The sequence below is a fragment of the Artemia franciscana genome, chromosome 17 (assembly GCF_032884065.1).
Source record: "Artemia franciscana chromosome 17, ASM3288406v1, whole genome shotgun sequence".
NCBI lineage: Eukaryota > Metazoa > Arthropoda > Branchiopoda > Anostraca > Artemiidae > Artemia > Artemia franciscana.
Window position 1 is genome coordinate 2,341,370 of NC_088879.1, and position 20,301 is coordinate 2,361,670.

A 20,301-nucleotide genomic window follows, 5' to 3' on the forward strand; every position below is an offset into this window, starting at 1 on the left:
TTTCTCATTATTTTAAAAATAAGTATTTGAGATAAGCGAATGTACCTAAGATTTTTAGGATTTCATAGTTCAGCTATTTTTTGAGGGGATCTTTCATTTGATTTCACAGCTTTTTTCAAAATATTATAACAAATTTTCAGGAAAGCAATCTTTTAACGTCTTTGCTACTATTTCTGTAACAAACCTTAGAAAAATTTAAAGACTTGTCTGCGTTTAACATAATTTTGCCTTCATACCCCCTTGAATTTCCTAAGCTCTAGGCTCCTTCTAATGTAATTTGAAACTACTGGTTTGGTGCAACCTCTTTAACCTGTATATAATGCATACTTACCTTCAGACATTCCGATTGTGAAATTATTCTGGAAAACACGCTTCGGATAATTACATCCCGCAATTGTTTTCAGATTAGTGAATGGGGGGACAGGGTAGGAACACTTGCCAATTATATAAGGTAAGCTACAGGGCTAGAATTATTCAATTATACCATCATCTGTTATTACCCCATTCTGTTTTTTTTAGAGAAAAAGAATTTCTTTCATTTTTGATAGCAATGAAATTACTTATAGAAGTAAAAGATGGAATACACAAAAAAAGAACAAAGCGTAAATGATGGCGGTTTTTTAATGTTCACTTTAAAGTATATGTAATTAAACGTTCTTGCTATTAAATTATTGAAATGTCTATTTCTGATGTCCACTACTTCTGAAAATATCTCCATCAATACTTCCAGTATAGATTTTATGATGCGTTTGTTCCTCGTCTCAGTTTTGGTAATGGTTAGTTTTCACGTTCAGTTGTTATTGTTTTTATTCCTCCAAGAGATCTTTTTGTGCGCCCCGAAGCTCATATGTAAACAAATAAAATACAAACTCTAATATCCAGAAGCTTTTCGGGCGTACAAAAAACTTTAATGAATTGGTATTTCGTTAAAACTATTTAGGCCCTTCAAAATACAAGTATGCTGCTTCTATGACATGTGGCAGTAGCCCTGCCTCCAGAGTGCATGGGTAGTAAGTGGCATAAGCCACCAATTTCTGACCCTTATAGAAGCTATTTCGTCATGTGGCAATTCTACACAAAATAATTTAAAAAAATGGAATATCAGAAAAAAAGAAGCAAATCGTCTAGCAATAAATGGTGTGGCAAATTCTGCTAGGGTAAAGTGAAATGGGCGTAATATTGAAATAAAGATTTGATTTTGTACTTAATTTGGACCTTTTATGATACCCATAATAATAGTTTATACAACCCGAGCTATATTATGGCTATGGCTGTGGATCAAATCAAAATACACATGGCTACGGGACCAACAATGTGTCCTATTCGTAATTTAATGAGTCGAGGAAAGTTGAGCAAAGTGCTAGATTTATGACTGACAAATCAAAATGGGTTTCTAGTGTATATTTATTTGAAATTAGCAAAGACGGAAGGCTGGAACAACAACTATCCTATGTATGATGATCTTGACAGAAGATACATGTATCCAACCATGCACTATGTGCATATTTTAGTGAGTTGAGCAATATTCCCCCTTTAAGTGCTATCTTTATGACTGACCAATCAGAATGGAATTCGTATAATATGAAATCAGCAAAGATGGAAAGATGGAATAAAAGCTTTCCAGTATGTATGATGATCCTGACAGAGGATACAGGTATCCAACAATGTACTCTGTGTATAATTTAATGAGTTGAGCAACATTCCCCTTTGAAGTGCTATCTTTATGACAGACCAATCAAAAGATAAAAGCTGCAGGGCTTTTATCTTTATGGCTGACCAATGAGAATGAAGTTTTAAGGTATAACTTGAAATCAGCGAAGATGGAAGGTTGGAACAACAGCTTTCTTATCTATACGATGATCTTGACAGAAGATTCATTGTATCCAACAATGTACTATGTGCGTAATTTAATGAGTTCCCCCTTTAAGTGCTATCTTTATGACAAACCAATCTGAATGGAGCTATAGGGCATTATCTTTATGGCTGACCAATAAAACACACATCATTTATCGATCTTGGTTTTTCTTATAGGCAAGACTGGCTATACCTTTTCTTGGATATAATCTTTCAGCTATTACATGTCAACAAGATAATTTGACGGGTAAATAATTATGGCCTCAGGGTATGAACGGAATAGTAAATTTGATGAAATTGTTTTGCTATAAGGTTTGTGGCGCTGATTAGAAGGTGTGCTGTGAACAGAAATTTTTTTTCTTATTTTAGTTTATTTTGGTCAACGGTGTCTCCGCTCCCCCAGTTTTTCTGACATACGACATTAAGTACAAATTTAAGAGAAGAAAACGGTATAATTTAAATAAAACACTGGAACAAAACAAAACAACAATATTTAAATAATAAAAATCACCCAAAACTGAGCTAGCTAAATAACTATTACTTATTAAAAGAAAGGAAAACAAGTATTGCTCCAAAACAGCCATGGACAAATTCTTGACTGATCCTCAGTCTTTTTTCATCCGAATATGGAAATTTGGGAATGCATTCTGTTCCTATTTCACTAGGTCCAAAAAATGAAAATAGTGGCGTTTGAGAAAATAATTCCTCAAAATTTGTGATTCAAATACCTTTCTGTCAAACATGCTATAGGCTCTTCAAACACAAGCAAGCATGAAACATACAGATTCGTCTTCAGGTAATCTTGTAGCTTTTAACTCTAAGACCACATCAAAAGGTTTTGGAATGACTTTTGCATTGGAAGCATTCCTCCCTAGAGGAATTATAGATAAAGGTTCTTCAAACCCATCGATTTAGAGAGCGTTGCAAAATCCTCATCAAAAGATTCTTCTTTATTAATTGGGAGGTCCATGAATAAATAATGGTCCTTGAAAGAAAATTTCTCAAGATCCTTGGACCAGGCTTCAGAGCATCAGTATTTATATACGTTCTGTCTACAGGACAAGTCTTGTTTCTAGTTAACCAACCAATAATGCAGCTATTCCAAAACGCATGTTCACAAGATGGAGCCTGAATAAGATGTTCTAAAACAAAAGAGCAGATAGGACAAAGGAGATCATCATCAATGGCTCCACAAAATCTTGCTACATCTATTCCCATGTACTACTTTCCCAATACAGTAGCAATTAATCTAGATAAATTCAAATTGTATAGAAAAAGAGTGGTAGAAAAGAAGAAAGAAAAAAGATGCCATACGAAGAACATCGTGGTTGCAGCCAGTTTCCTTGATTTTCAAGCCAAAATATTTTCCTCGTTACTTTCTTTTTTAATATTTTGACTCCACGTCCAAGAGCCTTTATCAACGGGGGATCTTTTTTCAAATAAAGTTATACGCAAAATATAAAGAAAAAGACAAACACACGCAAAAAATCAACAGCCAACAAGCAAATTAAATTCACATCTTAATAATCTCCAAAATAATGCAAACACTGTAAAATCCTGAATAATCCCATAGATATCCCGAAAAGAAGAATCCTCAAATAACAGAAAAAAGAAAAAAAGTAATCGAAAATAATAATATATAAAAGAAAAAATAATAGAAAAAAGCTAAAAAAAAGTTAATTGAACCGGTAATAACAAATGAACATGAGCCAAAAAAAAAAAAAAAAAAAAAAAAAAAAAAAAAAAAAAAAAAAAAAAAATACATAGCTTTGCTGTATATTCCAACTTTGTCAAAAAGATAAAAAAAAACAAAAAAACATAAAAACAGCTTTACAATCCCTACTAACTATAGGCTCTTCACTGAATAATGAAAAAGAACAATAATGAAAAAACAATGAAAAAGACAAGATCCCCAAAAATATACTAAGGGGCGTATACAAAATTCCTTGTTATTGCGATAAATTTTACATGGAAAGAACACAGAAACATTTAGGAAATAGATTACACCAACATAAAAATACCACTGATTGCTCACTTAAATACAATAGAAAACCAAAAACTTTGAATCAGCCTCAACATTTATTGAACCCTTTGCACCATAGTATATTTTTTGATCAATCGAAAATATTGAACACGCCTGTTGGATTTTTGCAGTTTCTGAGAAATTCCACAAATTAAAAAAAATTATCTATAGGGGTATTAGCATTAATAGAGATGAAGGGGAATACAGATTAAATCTAAATAGCAATAACTTGATTAGGAGGACAGGTCAAAATTTAAACAATAATGTGTAACCTAATAGTTCCCAAACAAGTGTCATTTTCTTTATATGTTGCGTTTCATTTAATTAAAAAAAAGTTTTCCCTCTTGACAAAGGCTCCCGGACGTGGGGTCGAAACATTGAGAAAAAAAAACATTAAAGCAAATGATTGAATTTGGAGTTTATACAATTAAATTTATTCATATTAATCTTTACTGTATTGAGAAAGAAGCACATGGGAATAGATACAGCAAGATTTTGTGGGGCTGTTGATGATGATCTCCTTTGTCCTATCTGCTCTTTTGTTTTAGAAGATCATCTTCAGGCTCCAACTTGTGAACATTCGTTTTGCAATAGCTGCATTACTGGGTGGTTAACTAGAAACAAGACTTGTCCTATAGACAGAACATACATAAATACTGATGCTCTGAAGCCTGCTCCAAGGATCTTGAGGAATTTTCTTTCAAGGACCACTATTTATTCAAGGACCCCCCAATTTACGAAGAAGAATCTTTTGATGAGGATTTTTCAGCGCTCTATAAACCGATGAGTTTGAAGAATTCTTATTTATAATTCCTCGAGAAAAGAATGCTTTCAATGCAAAAGCCATTCAAAAACTTTTTGATGTGGTCTTTGAGTTAAAAGCTGCAAGACTACCCGAAGACAAATCTATATGTTTCGGGTTTGCTTGTGTTTGAAGGGCTTATCACATGTTTGACAGAGAGGACTTTGAATCACAAATGTTCAGGAAATATTTCCCTCAAACGCCACTATTTGGATTTTTTGGAGCTACTGATATAAGAACTGATTGTGTTCCGAAAATTTCATATTCAGATGAAAAAAGACTGAAAATCAGTAAGTGTTTGTCCTCGGCTATTGTACAATACTTGTTTTCCTTTCTTTTTAAAAGTAATAATTAAATAGTTACCTCTGTTTTTGGTGACCGGATTTTTATTATTTTAATGTTTGTTGCATTTTTTTTATTCCACTAGTTTATTTAAATTTTACCCGTCTTTTCTCTCTTAAATTTATAAATGGAAAAGCAGTGTGATCTAAGAAATTACTGACATTAACATCCTTTTATTTTATATTTTTATGCTCCTGTTAATGTACTTAATTGAAACAAATATTTTTATATAACTTGCCCCCCTCCCTCCCCCCTCAGTTGTGAGGCCCTAAACCGTTACCGAGGTACACTATCCAAATTATAGTACTGAGCAACGAAACAATTCTCCTCCCATGCGAACAGAAAATGGTGCATGGTGCAGTCAAGACCAGCACCATTTTTCGCCAATTTTTACACCAACGGTTTTCATATATTTACTACAAATAACATCAACTAACGATTATTATATATTAACTAAAACATCATTAATGTTAATAAAAACAGTTCCTTGATGTTTCAAAACACATCGAAAATATCGAGAAAAAAAAAACCTTGATGAAAGAAGAAAAAATGAAAAAAAGCCTTAAAATAGTTATTACATATCTTTTTCTGTTCCTGTAATATCCTTCTTCCTTAAATGATATTTAACAAAAATATCGAAAGCTAATAAAATGAAACAAAGAATAGACAGTAGTATTTTAAACAAAATGACGAACAAAACTGAGGTTTGACGAATATCTAACGTACGTTGAGCGGGTCAGCTCGCAATATTCTTCAAGCATAGCTCCTGAAAAAAAAAATGTAAAAGTTAGGGCACGATTAGATTACATATTAACCAAAAAAAAGAACAAAAAATATTTTTTTTTTTTTTTACAAATTTTGATCTGAAGTCCTTTCTCCTGTTTTCCATAAAAAGTTTTCAAGAAAAATAGAGTCATATCAACCCCTTTAAACGATCAGAAATAAAATAAACTTAGCGAACAGAAATTACCATAAACGAATTCCGTCAATGAAAACAAAAACGAAAATAATAAAAATTGAATAATTGTGTCCAATTACAAAATAACATACATTACTACGAGCAAGCACCAAAACGTAAAACAAGCAGGAAAACAGCCGTGTAAAAAATTGAATTAAAACAAATTAACACAAGTAAGGGCAAGGCTACTACCATATTAAAACTTATTTAAAACTAGAGTAGGCAAATAATGAAAGAATTAATAGTTGGTGATGACTGCGTAAAAAAGGGGAACCCAAGGTAATCTTCGTGGTTGCGTTAAATTATAATATTTATATATTTTGCTGCTTTGAATTTTCAAGCTGCAAAACAACATAAAACAGCATTATAATTAATTTTACATTAAAAAAATGTAACTTCAATTGATTTAATAATAAAAAAATAATAATAAAAAACACAGCCCGATTAGCAAAATTGAGTTTTAGGCGTCTTAAGAGAAAATCGAGGTGACCTAAGCACACCAAATGATATTGCATGGTTTAAAGAGAACAAAGCCGAGCTTTTGTCATCTTTCTATGTGATTTACAATTCAGGAATTTGAGAATCGCAGATTAGAAATACAAACATCTACTTTGTCAAACATACCTGCATCTACTGGAAAGATACCTAAATCTACTGTCATTTTCGTACAATACCTACATCTGTTTTCGAAAACATACCTATATCTGGTACAATGATAACTACATCTACTTTGTCAAACATACCTACGTTTACTAGAAAGATACCTAAATCTACTGTCATTTTTTAACATATCTACATCTGTTTTTGAAAACATACCTATATCTACTAGAAAGATATCTGCCTCTGCTTTTTCAAACATCTAATGTCATTTTTGTAACATGCCACCATCTGTTTTTGAAAACATACCTACATCTACTAGAAAGACACCTAAATCTACTGTCATTTTTGTAATATACCTACATCTACTAGAAAGATACCCAAATATACTGTCATTTTTGTAACATACCTACATCTGTTTTTGAAAACATACCTACATATACTAGAAAGATAACTACATCTACTTTGTCAAATATACCTACATCTACTAGAAAGATACCTACATCTACTGTCATTTTTTAACATATCTACATCTGTTTTTGAAAACATACCTATATCTACTAGAAAGATATCTGCCTCTGCTTTTTCAAACATCTACTGTCATTTTTGTAACATGCCAACATCTGTTTTTGAAAACATACCTACATCTACTAGAAAGACACCTAAATCTACTGTCATTTTTGTAACATACCTACATCTGTTTTTGAAAACATACCTACATGTACTAGAAAGATAACTACATCTACTTTGTCAAACATACCTACGTTTACTAGAAAGATACCTAAATCTACTGTCATTTTTTAACATACCTACATCTGTTTTTGAAAACATACCTATATCTACTAGAAAGATATCTGCCTCTGCTTTTTCAAACATCTACTGTCATTTTTGTAACATGCCAACATCTGTTTTTGAAAACATACCTACATCTACTAGAAAGACACCTAAATCTACTGTCATTTTTGTAATATACCTACATCTACTAGAAAGATACCCAAATATACTGTCGTTTTTGTAACATACCTACATCTGTTTTTGAAAACATACCTACATCTACTAGAAAGATACCTACATCTACTTTGTCATTTTTTGTAACATAGCTACATCTGTTTTTGAAAACATGCCTACATCTACTAGAAAAATAATTACATCTACTTTGTGAAACACACCTACATCTACTAGAAAAATACCAAAATCTACTGTCATTTTTGTACCATCCCTACATCTATTTTTGGAAATATTCCTACATCTACTAGAAAGATACCTACATCTACTTTGCCAAACATCTACTGTCGTTTTTGTAACATAGCTATATTTGTTTTTGAAAACATACCTACATCTACTAGAGATAACGTCTACGTCTACTTTGTCAAACATCTACTGTCATTTTTGTTGTCAAAGCATCTACTTTGTTGTTCACTTTACCCTGGCCATGGTTTCTACTCCTTGAGATTTCACTCCTGAAGCTTGCTATGTTAGGAACAGCATATTAAACATTACCCCAAGAAGTATGTTAAGTAAATATGCATTATTATTATTATTTTTTATCTATTAACTTGCATTTTTTTTAACTTTCACGAGTGAATAAAGTGGAAATTTCTATCAGTGCCACCGTTGAATACTACTAACAAGCAGCTCTGATTTAAAACTCTTTCTCAAATAATAATAATAATCGTAATTGCAGGCAAGCTGGTTTTCAATATTGCAGGCTGGCTTGTTTCTTGCATGTACTGACTTAAGCCTCAGATGGAACAAATGTCATATTATATTTACCCGTTTAGACAAGACGATCTTTTTCAAATAAGTGACTACTCCATATAATATATTGAAGTAGTTTTAGGTTTCCCTGTTTTATTGATAGCAGGATATATTTTCTTACAGTTCAATATATTTAATTAAAAATTAATTTGATTATGAAATGCCACGGATGATCGCATCGATCTTTTAAGTAACTTGTCGACAGATAAGCGTGTATAAATATTGTATTAACTTACTACGCCATATGTGGTTACAACCCACGACTATAATGTCGTTCATAAGCTTGTGCGTGAAAATGTATTTTTTTTTTCAAATTGATTCCATTTTTAAACTATCTTTTTTAATTACAAAAGGCACTAGATGTGGCAATTTCCTTCAAAAAGAGCCTTCAAACAGCTCTCTATGATTTTCCAGTGCCCAGCTAGCTGAGGACAAAAAAAAAGAAAAAAAAAAAAAAAAAAAAAAAAAAGAGGAAAGCTGCGAAATATCGTAGTTCAAGCCACTTTTCTTGTTTTTCAAGCCAACATATTTTCTTTGTTGTTCATGCCAAGAGACTGTAGGTTTTAGGAGTTTTGGACAAGGAGGTTCCAATAGTGCACTTTGTGTTTCTATCTGACACTATTTTTAGGAGTTATGGGTTATTGAAATTATTGGTATGAGACTTGGCTGTCTCTTAATAGGTTGCTATCTACCGCTGCAACCCGGATGTAACGTCTTTATGTTCCCAAAAGTGCTTATGAATAATATAAGGTATATAAGAAAATTCTTGTTATACATTGTAAACTGGAATGTCTATTTTATTTCACAGTTCTTTTGTTTGGTCGTTTTTGTGTCGTTTGGTTTTACATAAAAGTCTTCTCTACCCAAGGCCATGGTTTCACAAAAGCAAGATTTTTAAACAGGATCCACTATCTCCAATGGTCTAGGGTGTCCACGAGATGACGAGATGTAAGTTAAGATGGCTTCAGCCTTATAGAGGACAAAAAAATATGCAGATTTTTGATCCATATGACTGAAAGAAACTCCCACAAACCATACCTAATATCTTACAGAGAATCATTTTAAAACAATATTCATAAAACTATGGCTGATCGAAAATTCTGACTGGACGTTTCAATTGTGTTTGACATTTAAAATAAAATCCAGTATTGCAGTTCTTAACGTGAAAACCTTTAAAACTTAACAATAATTCATAACATTCAAACGCAATAAAACTGTGTTAATTAAATAACGAACAAAAAATGATTTTCACAGAAAATTTTTTAAGAAAAGCAAAGCGATTTTAAAGCACAAAACTCGTAAATACACAGACCTCAACGTAAAATATAAATCGTTCATTTTCGTTACCGTTAATTTCATTGAAGTTACAAAAAGTAAGACTATTGGACTATAACTACAACCCCAATAACCTGTCACGATAAAAAGCAAAATCGATAATTTTCATTAAAGTTAATTTCGTTAAAATTATAAAATGCAAGCCTACTAAACTACAGTTACAGCCACGATAACCCATAACAATAACGATACAAACGTTAACGATGAAAATAATTAATTTTCGTAAAGTTGATTTAGAAATAAAACCACTACATTTAAAGCTAAAACCACGTTAACCTGCTGCATTAAAGAGTACAACATCATTTTCTCCAAATATACCGTATTAGGAAAACTAGAAATGGCTAAGTTTCGCCAAATGCTAGATGGTGTTGATAATTTTTTGTCGACGCTACCGTCAGTTTCCACTCTTAGTTTACCCATGCTCTTTGTTCCTATCTTCGAAGCGACGTGATATTAAAAAACAACAACAAAAAAACAGCAAAAGTATAATTCAACGCCTCTTAAACATAATCAACCCAGCGACCCAGCCCATGGGAACCGAGACAGCTTACCTGGTCGCCCCTCCTCTTTTTGAACGTTCTGAATCTCTAAAGGAAAAACAACTAGAAAGTTTGCTCTAATTTCCTCCCTGGTGTTACCGGCATTATTGTCCGCCCTAGTCGCCCCTCCTCTTTTTGAACGTACCGAGTCTCTAAAGGAAAAACAACTAGAAAGTTTGCTCTAATCTCCTCCCTGGTGTTCCCGGCATTATCGTTCACCCTAGTCGCCCCTTCTCTTACTGAACGTTCTGAGTCTCTAAAGGAAAAACAACTAGAAAGTTTGCTCTAATTTCCTCCCTGGTGTTCCCGGCATTATCGTACGCCCTAGTCACCCCTCCTCTTTTTGAACGTACTGAGTCTCTAAAAGAAAAACGACTAGAAAGTTTGCTCTAATCTCCTCCCTGGTGTTCTCGATATTATCTTCCGCAATTACGATATATTTAGATGAAATTTATACTTTAGGCTCAATAACTTAAATAAAATGCGTTTTATACGTACACATAATATTGCAGCTCCGGGGTAACTATTTCTATGTCATTACGAAAAGTCAATGATATGTCATGTTTGTTTCTGTGATTGAAAGTGTTTCCATGTCATGTTTCTACCTTCGATATTCAGATAAATGGATAATTTAATGAGGTTCAGGAAAATCCGAAATTCTAATCAATGCACGAATCATCTGAAATGATTCCTCCCTCATTTTGGGGGAGGGGCAGTACGCCCCCCACCCTCCCTACTTGTATCAGATAGCAAATGTACGCCATTTGCATGTAGATGCAAGCCAAAAAATATAGAGCCAAAAAAGTGAACCAGAGGCAAACACCAGATGGGACCTCCATGAGGAGGTATGAGTCCCTCCCCATGTTAACCTGTTAACCTGTAATGATACAGACGTTAACGATTAAAATCGATACTTTTCGTTAACGCTAATTTCGTTAAAATTATAAAACGGAAGACTACTATACTACAGCTACAACCACGCTAACCTGTAACGATAACGATACAAACGTTAACATTACTGATACAAACGATAATGATGCAAATCGTTAATTTTCGTTAATGTTAATTTTGTTAAAGTTATAAGAAGTAGGACTACTACACTACAGTTAAAACCACATTAACCTGTTTTTTGTAACCACGTTAACCTGTTCCATTATTCCCCAAGAAGAAAATCAGTTTCTCCGAAATCTCTCTAAAACTAACGCTCGTAATTACACAGGTGTTGACACGAAATAAAGATCGTTAATCTTTGTGACGTTGACTTTCAGGGATATTTCGGAGAATTCCATTTTCTTTTGGAGAAATTCGGGGAACAAGGCACTTACAACCACTGCCATCTTTGTTTATTTGTTGCATCAAAGAGTAAATCAAAGCCTTCTTATACCACTTAGATAAAAAACGAGTTGTTTCAACTAAAAGTGATGAGCAACATTAAAACTTAAAACGAACAGAAATTATTACGTATATAAGGGGGATTGTCCTCTATTCAATACCTCACTCTTTACGCTCAAATCTTTTGGTACTTTTACAAAAGCTTCTTATTCTAATTAAACAGCGCTTGTGTTTCAGGGCTCTTACGGGATTGGAACAAAAACGTCAAACTTTAGCATTAATATCGAGGCATTGAGGAAGGGACAATCCCCTTAATATACGTAATAACTTCTATTCTTTTTAGGTTGTAATGCTGCTCCTTACTTTCAGTTTAAAAACCTGTTTTTTATTTAATTTCTGATTATTTTTTAAATAAAACCGGAAAAACCAGCTCCTCATCCATGAAGTCCTCTAGTTAGTAACCAGGAACTGTTTGATGCAAAGCTTACATTCTCAGAACAAATTATTAATAAATTGTTCTAGTTTAACAATAAAGTTTAGAGTATTATAACCCTCAATCGAACATACATCAATCATTCGTTTTAGTGCCTACAATAAGATATATTCCACCAAGGCTTTCTTCAAAAGGAGATGATTATGAAATATGAAGGAAAGACTTTTTCCTCTTCTGTTAGGTATTATGGTAATATTATGATGACTTATTATGGACTATATTATGGGGATTATGGACTTTTCAGGCATCATCCTCTTTTCCGTCTTCTTGCGGCTTATTTAACTAATACAGGATACAGCAATTTATATGTCTTGGATTCCAGACACTATACTATCCTGTGTACATTTCGAGTTCAATACTCTTTGAAAGGGTGTGGTCAGCCTGACTTTTAACTGATGATGGTAGTTGGTTGTTTTTGATGTACTTAAAGAATTCATTTTGAAGGGTAGGCTGTGTTGGCTATACCACATTATATTCATCTAGGCAATGGTCAAAAAATTCATTTTTTTATTGCAGGATTTGTAGTAGGTTAAGAGGATGAGGGTGTAAGGCCAGTCCAGGGGATTTGACAAATTTAGCATACGCTCGCACCACCGCGGATAACGATCTGGTGCTTTTTCGGTAAGGCTCTATTTATTCCTATGTCTAGATGGAAAAGAAAAAAAATAATAGGAGGAGTCATCAGGTGAGGGTGTGATCGCAAGCACCCTAAATATGTCAGAAAACTCGGATATTCGGAAGTCAGGGACAACTCAGGTTTCACTATAGACGTTGTGACAGGATTTTGCAAAGAGGATGGACATTCTGACTGAAACTTGTGGCTCAGTCCATTCAACTGAACAGCGATTCACTCTATTGGAAAACAAAATAAAAGCAATAGAAACAGATCAAAAAGCCTTACCATCTGAATTCTCCAGATCGAATTCTCGTAAGACTGCTGTATAAAACTAAGTTTCTATATTGCAAAATTAAGTTTTTAACCCTCAGACTGAGGGCCTCAGGTTGAGGGCATTTGAGTCTACAAAGATTCTATGGTATATTTCAGAGGTAAATATGGATAAATTTGGTTTATTATTTATTGGATGGCTGTCTGATAAGCTCCATAAAGAAATATTTCTTAGGGGGGGTGGGTCTCCTGCTTGGTTGATCGATATTTAGGAAACTTTAGAAATTTCGTCAGTACGATGATTACAAATAGTAATTGATTGGCTAGAAATTTAGTGGAGATATGTCAAAATATCAAGAGAAAATACTTACATATCTATACGTTTTTCTTCTTCCTTGATATTTTTTATGACGCTTTGTATAACATCAGAGCTCGAAGCCATACCGCCTAGATCTGCAAGGAAAACTTACTGAAAGAAGAAGATGAAAAGAACTTTCAGAGTTTACTTTTGGTTTAAATTAAAGAAGTAAAGTAAAGAAGTACCTTAAGAGTAAACCCGTTGAAAGGGAACACGTCCATATTTATGGCTCAGAGGGTAGAGTACCGTACTTCCAATTTCAGGTCGCGGGTTTTTGTTAGGCCTAATTTATACGCAGGTAAAAATTAAAATATTAATAATATATCTCTTCTTAACCACAAGTGGTGTTCGTGAACTAATAAACTGACATTAAACTGTTTTACGATTTTGTTTTAACTATTATTTTATTTTTATTTTGTTATTATTACTATTTTATTGTTTTAATATTTTACTATTAAACTATTTTTACAGACTGATAACAAATACCATAAAAGAAGAGGGGAGAGAATTTTTTCTCACAACAGGGAGATCAAGGTGAAACTTTAAGGGACCAGTTTTTTGGTGAGGGCAAGGTGCCTTTAAGTTTTGTACGAGGGGAGGGGCAAAAGATTTTGTCTGATCCTCAGAAACGAGTAAAAGCAATCTTTTTTTATGCCTGTCGTCTATCAGGATTATCTAATAGTGGTTTGCGTGTAGTTATATATATATATATATATATATATATATATATATATATATATATATATATATATATATATATATATATATATATATATATATATATATATATATATATATATATATATATATAAATATATATATATATATATATATATATATATATATATATATATATATATATATATATATATATATATATATATATAAATATATATATATATATATATATAAATATATATATATATATATATATATATATATATATATATATATATATATATATATATATATATATATATATATATATATATATATATATATATATATATATATATATATATATATATATATATATATATATATATATATATATATATATATATATATATATATATATATATATATATATATATATATATATACCGATCATACAAAAAAAGAGAAACGCTGGGTAATACAAAAGAAAAAAAGGAAAAAACAAGAACACTCAGCATCAAAGAACAGAATCAAGTAATAACTTCTTCATTCACACTCGTAGATCAGGTGTAGAGGTAAAAAGTCGAACAATTTTTCCAACGTTTTTTTTTTTTACGTCCAACGTCAACGGCACAACGTTAATTGGGTTCACCATATTTTGAGATCTTAGAACGAATGGTATTTCTCTCGTAGAGCGGGTATCAAAGCAAAAACTTGGGGTATTTGCAGTATACAGATCAGAGTTTTATTCTGTCAGTTTGTGTGAACCAGTCCCATAGCGGAGATAGGTGAGGGAAGTAGGTGAGGGAGAGCAACCGCTGAGTATAGCTCTGCGCGAATCTTCCTGTTTAAGCTAAATTTCAGAGAGACGAGCTTCCCGTAACTTGAACGAATACTCTTGGTAATTTTCCCGATTATTAGAAAACGAGAACTTCTGACATCATGACCGTATGTTATTCCCAGGCATTTCACGGTATTTCCAGGGAAAATTTTCATTGTTCAACCGTAACAAACGTAGGACCATTGCTTTGCTGCCTGCTTGCTGAGGGACTAAATTCCACAAACTCCGTCTTTAGTGCGTTAACCCTTAGACCGACACTTTTGTAGCCAATTACCAGGTGTGATCAATATTTTCTTGCAGAGAAGTTAGGTTGTAGCTTAACATCAGCAGGTCGTCAGCATACGAAAGCAGGCTGAGGTCGCATAGATTGATGCTAAATCCTCCAGCAACATTTTTTGTTGTTCCGGATGTCAAGGTGTTAAACAGGATGGGGTTTAATACAGATCCTTAAAGAAGACCTCGAACAAGTCTAATCGGTCTGCTCAAATGATCCCCTATCAGTCTAACTTTCACAAAACTGCCTGAGTACCAGAAAGATTAGAGTGCTAAGACATGAGCATTCACACGCCAAACTCGAGTAATTTTAGCACAACTGAATCGAATGCACTTGATATGTCTACGCTGCACATAAAGAGTGAGGATCCCATTCTGTGGGCTTGGTCAATAGCTTTCTTTAAAAGCCTATTTTCAAACGCACAACTCAGGTTTCGAAGAAATACGAACTGACCATAATCCAATCTACACTTCCCCGAAATTTCTGGAAGGAGAAGTAGCTCATGGACCTTACTGAGAACACTTGAAACGGTAATTGGTCTATATCATGTACACTGATTTTGGTTTTTCCTTTTTTAGGGATATTTGATAGAACACAAGCACAAAATGAGCTGGGGACCACACCGCAATCCACAAACATCTGGAACAGAAGAGTGATATGCTCAAACAAGAGGTCAGTGCCACGCCTTAGGTTATCCGGACAAATACCATCGAGACCAGGTGCCTTTCCGCGTTTTAGCTACAGCCAACTTTTAACAAGGTTTTGAGTTTTTCGTTTAAGCATTTATCACAATCCCGTTCATGCTTGGGGTATTTGGATCCAAACACTGTAGAGTAAAACCTTAACCACTCCTCTTCCGAAATGTCAGATGAGCACGTTTTTTCACTGGTCTGGGATCTCTTGAAGAACTTCCACATCGCTTTCAGGTTTTTTAAGGCTTGCTCTGAAACCTTATCAGTTTCTTCGCTTTTCAGTTTTCCGTTAGATTTAGGTAGTCCTTCTTTGTAATCCGAAATAGTTGGAATATCAATCCAAATCTGGGCTTATCAGATTCCTTCCAGATATTGTACCACAACTTAGCACGTTTTTTTGCTTGCTTAGCCAGGGTACACATGTCCCAACCTGGTTTTGAGAACCAGAACGGACGTTACGACAGGGGAGAGCTAACTTTTCTGCAGTTTTTATGGCGTGACAAATTTCCTCACAATAGAAGTTTAAAGCAACCAAATCTTGAACACTTGTCACTAGTAGCTGGTAGGGCACTTTCCCTTTTCTCAGGATTTCGTCATAAGTATGTTGACAACACCGTGTCAATTTTTCCCACTCAGTTTTGATAAAATATTTTTGGGTTGCGCGGTTGGCATTAGATTGAAAGGGGACACTAAAAGATAGATCTAAATGGTCGCTACTGGTATGGTCAGAGCCAACGCTTATATTTTTCATGAGTGGAAAGTTTGTTATCACATGATTAATATTACTCATAGAGCCACTAGCGTCTGTTGCCGATTCAGCACGAGAGTCTGCAGCGAATTCTCCTATATCCCCCCTTTTACAATATCAATTAAAAAACAAGAACTTGCTGATAACAAATTTTTCAAAGAAAAATGAAGAGCCATATTAGAACTTAAGACGAGCAAAAGTCCTATAATGGTTCAAAGTTAAAACAGTGCCTGATTAATGATTAGTGTGATTAGATTAGTAACGATTATTTTTTCTTATTGACAAACCAGGCAAAGAAGAGAGTAAGCGACTAATTCCAAAATAATAATCTTTGTTAATATAGGCTATTCCGTAGTATATCTTGACTCTTATTTTTATAAAGATTCGACAGACGTGGAAATTTTTAATTTAGGTTAGTTCTATTTTTGGTCGTTTTTGCAACCCCATGGGATTAATTCTAAGCACCCCGGAATAAGATCTTCCAGCCTCTATAATTGCCAGTTATTGCTCATTGGGTTTGAAAAATGCCTTCCCCTTTATATCGTTGTAAAAAAAAGAAGCCAAATCTAAAAGTATTACACAAAAAGGTATGTATAACACACAAAGGTAATACACAAAAAGATTATTGGGCAAGGGCTTATCTGGCATTTTCGATGGGAGGGGGGAAGGGGTACACAAAACTTGATAAAACCAACTCGACCGGTTTACCTTCCCTAACCGAAATTTTTGTCCAGCTCGTACACAAAAGTAGCAAAAATACGCGAAATGTTAAAATATGTTTAGACGAATATTCTTTTTTACACCCCCCACCCGAAAAAAAATCCTAGATTTGACCCGGGTTATAATGCCAAATAACGTCAATTTGAAAAGAGCCACAAGCTTTTTCCTATATCTCAGGACTGTATCTGAGTATCACTGGGAAGGGATACAGTTACACTTGGTATGACTCTGGATATATATATATATATATATATATATATATATATATATATATATATATATATATATATATATATATATATATATATATATATATATATATATATATATATATATATATATATATATATATATATATATATATATATATATATATATATATATATATATATATATATATATATATATATATATATATATATATATATATATATATATATATATATATATATATATATATATATATATATATATATATATATATATATATATATATATATATATAATATATATATATATATATATATATATATATATATAAGTACTGGAGTCCCGGCGGCAAGGCAGGCTTCTATATATAGATCCTCATTGTCACTTGTCTTCTAACCGCAGGCAATTTGAGGCTTTTCTTGATGTCATGACGTCACCACAGGTTTGATACAGCCACCCTGGGAAAAACATGAGTTCCTTCTTAAATTCCTGACCCATTTAGATCGTTTTTGTGACCACTCACCGCTCTTCCTCGTTTTCTAGCCATAGATTTCATTGTCCATTTTGTTCATCTTTATCTCGAAAATTTTTTCCCACGCCTTTTGCTTTAGCAGTTCAGATTCATACATCATCTCATTTAATTTCTTAAGGCGTTACAGATAACAAATAGGTCTTATCCAGTTTCCAACCAGAGATCACTGTTCAAAACATCGTTTACAATTCAATTGGTTTTCCGCTGTATTTTGTTCCGTGCCTTTTTCTTTAGCTGTTGCGATTCTAACATTCATTAGTTTTCTAATCACATTTATCTGTACTTCATTTTCATCAATAAACCTCAAACATTTTAAATAACTTCAAATTAGAATTAGTGCCTTTGTAAAATTACGATTTTTGTTATTAGACCTTTAACTTTTGCCTTGGCTTGTCTTTTGTCATTATAACGCCAAACCTTTGTTTTTTTTTTAACAGAAGCTGATGCAGTCAGGTTCTTGGCTTAAGTCCTTAATAGTCTAATGTTGCTATTTATAGCAATTTCATCGCTTGGACCTTTCGTAAAATGTTGAATGTCGACTTTTGCCCCAGCTTGTCTTTTGTCATTATGAAATACATATTGCCTAAACTTTAATTTTTTTAACAGAGGCATGGTAAGCAGTCATGACCTTATCCCTATCAAAATTCCAAACCTAATTATCATAGCTATCATTCTCAATTTTGGCACGTCTCGACTCCGCTGTCGCTTATCTTCTAACCTCATTTTTGTTTATTCTTCATTTTGGATTTTCTTAATTCAGACAATTTTCCAATGCCCTTTGCTTTAGCTGCCCTTGTTGGTCTAGTTTTACATGACGGTTCAGGCTTTAGATTTATTAATTGTTCAGAAGGTGGGAAAATACTTCTTTTTCTTCCAGCGAATTATCATTTATAACACTTGTAAATTTTCGTTTTTTGGGTCTTATCTCATTTGATAGTTCAAGTTGTTGATTTTCGACCGTTTTGAATTTAATTTGTTTGGGCTGTTCACTTAGTCTTATCACGTTTGATAGTTCAGGTGGTTCCAAAGAGTCATCATTTTAGTTCTCATCGCTATCATTTTCAATTTTGACACGTTTTTATTCTCGCTGTCGCTTATCTTCTGACCCCATTTTTCTTTCTTTTTCATTTTGGATTTTCGTTACTTCAGTACAGTTTGTCAATGCCCTTTTCTTTAGCTACCCTTATTAGTCTAGTCTTACATGATGGTCCAGCTTGTAGATTTGTTAATTTTCAAGTGGTGGGACATAAACTTCTTCTTCCAACGAATTATCATTTATAACACTTGTAAATTTAGTTTTTTGGGTCTTGTCTCATTTGATGGTCCAATTTTTTGATTTTCACCCATTGTGAATTTAATGCCAATGCCCTTTGCTTTAGCTGCCCTTGTTAGTCTAGTATTACATGATGGTCCAGCTGGTGGGACAAAAACTTCTTTTTCTCCCAACGAATTTTAACTTGTAAAATTTCGTTTTTGGGTCTACCACTAGATAAGATTTTCACACTGATTATTGAAGCAAGTATATACTGATACTATACTATACTATAGTGATACAATACTGATATTGATTATGAAGCATTATTGAAGCAAGTCCGATTTCTAACACCGAGTGTATACTAAGCTTTAAACTTTTGGTTTTCTTTTTTAAGATTTTTGAATTTTTGTTTGTAGTCCATTGTAAAAGTATATACAAATATTTTTGGAATTACCAATTTTTGCTCTTTAGGCAATTTCATGACTTTGCATACTACGTCTTTTCAAACATATTTGATTACTGAAGCAAGTCCAATTTCTAACAATTTCTACTAAGCTTCGAACTTTTGTTGTTTTTTTTTTTTTAACTTTTTCAAATGTTGTAATCCCTTGTCAAAATATATACAAATATATTTGCAATTACCAGTTTTTAGCTCTTTAAGCAATTTAATGTAAACTTCTCCATGCATGAAAACCTTCAATTTTTTCACGTAAGTGGACAAGTTTGACAACTCCATTGCAATACAGATTTATATAAAAACGACGTTACTCACATAAATATTTTTTTCCCCAATTAAGTTTCTTGTCGAATATTCCACGAATTTTCTCAATTTCCTGATCTATCTAGATCGTTTTTTTTTTTTAGACCAGAATATCCCAGGATGCCAATTTTCCAGATAAAATATGGACCCGTTTCCGAGAAAAATAAATACATACACAATTATTGCTCACTTATAAACAGATATATATATATATATATATATATATATGTCTATATATATATATATATATATATATATATATATATATATATATATATATATATATATATATATATATATATATATATATATATATATAAATAATCTTATTTCGT

General features: G+C 32.8%; 1 protein-coding gene across 2 annotated transcripts in view; it reads right to left on the minus strand.

Moving 5' to 3' along the window:
• Window positions 1-5,672: 5,672 nt before the first annotated feature.
• LOC136037681 (isocitrate dehydrogenase [NAD] subunit gamma, mitochondrial-like) overlaps window positions 5,673-20,301 on the minus strand; it is a 41,076-nt gene continuing 26,447 nt past the window's right edge. The window contains exons 8-9 of one of the 2 annotated variants that reach the window (XR_010620015.1): window positions 13,291-13,388; window positions 5,673-5,787 (exon numbers count right to left, since the gene is read on the minus strand). Coding sequence is in view for 1 of the 2 variants with exons in the window: in XM_065720432.1 (XP_065576504.1) it covers window positions 5,775-5,787; window positions 13,291-13,372 (95 nt within the window). In the remaining variant the exon portion in view is untranslated. The remainder of the gene's footprint in view (window positions 5,788-13,290; window positions 13,389-20,301) is intronic. The other variant, XM_065720432.1, reaches the window with a different exon arrangement.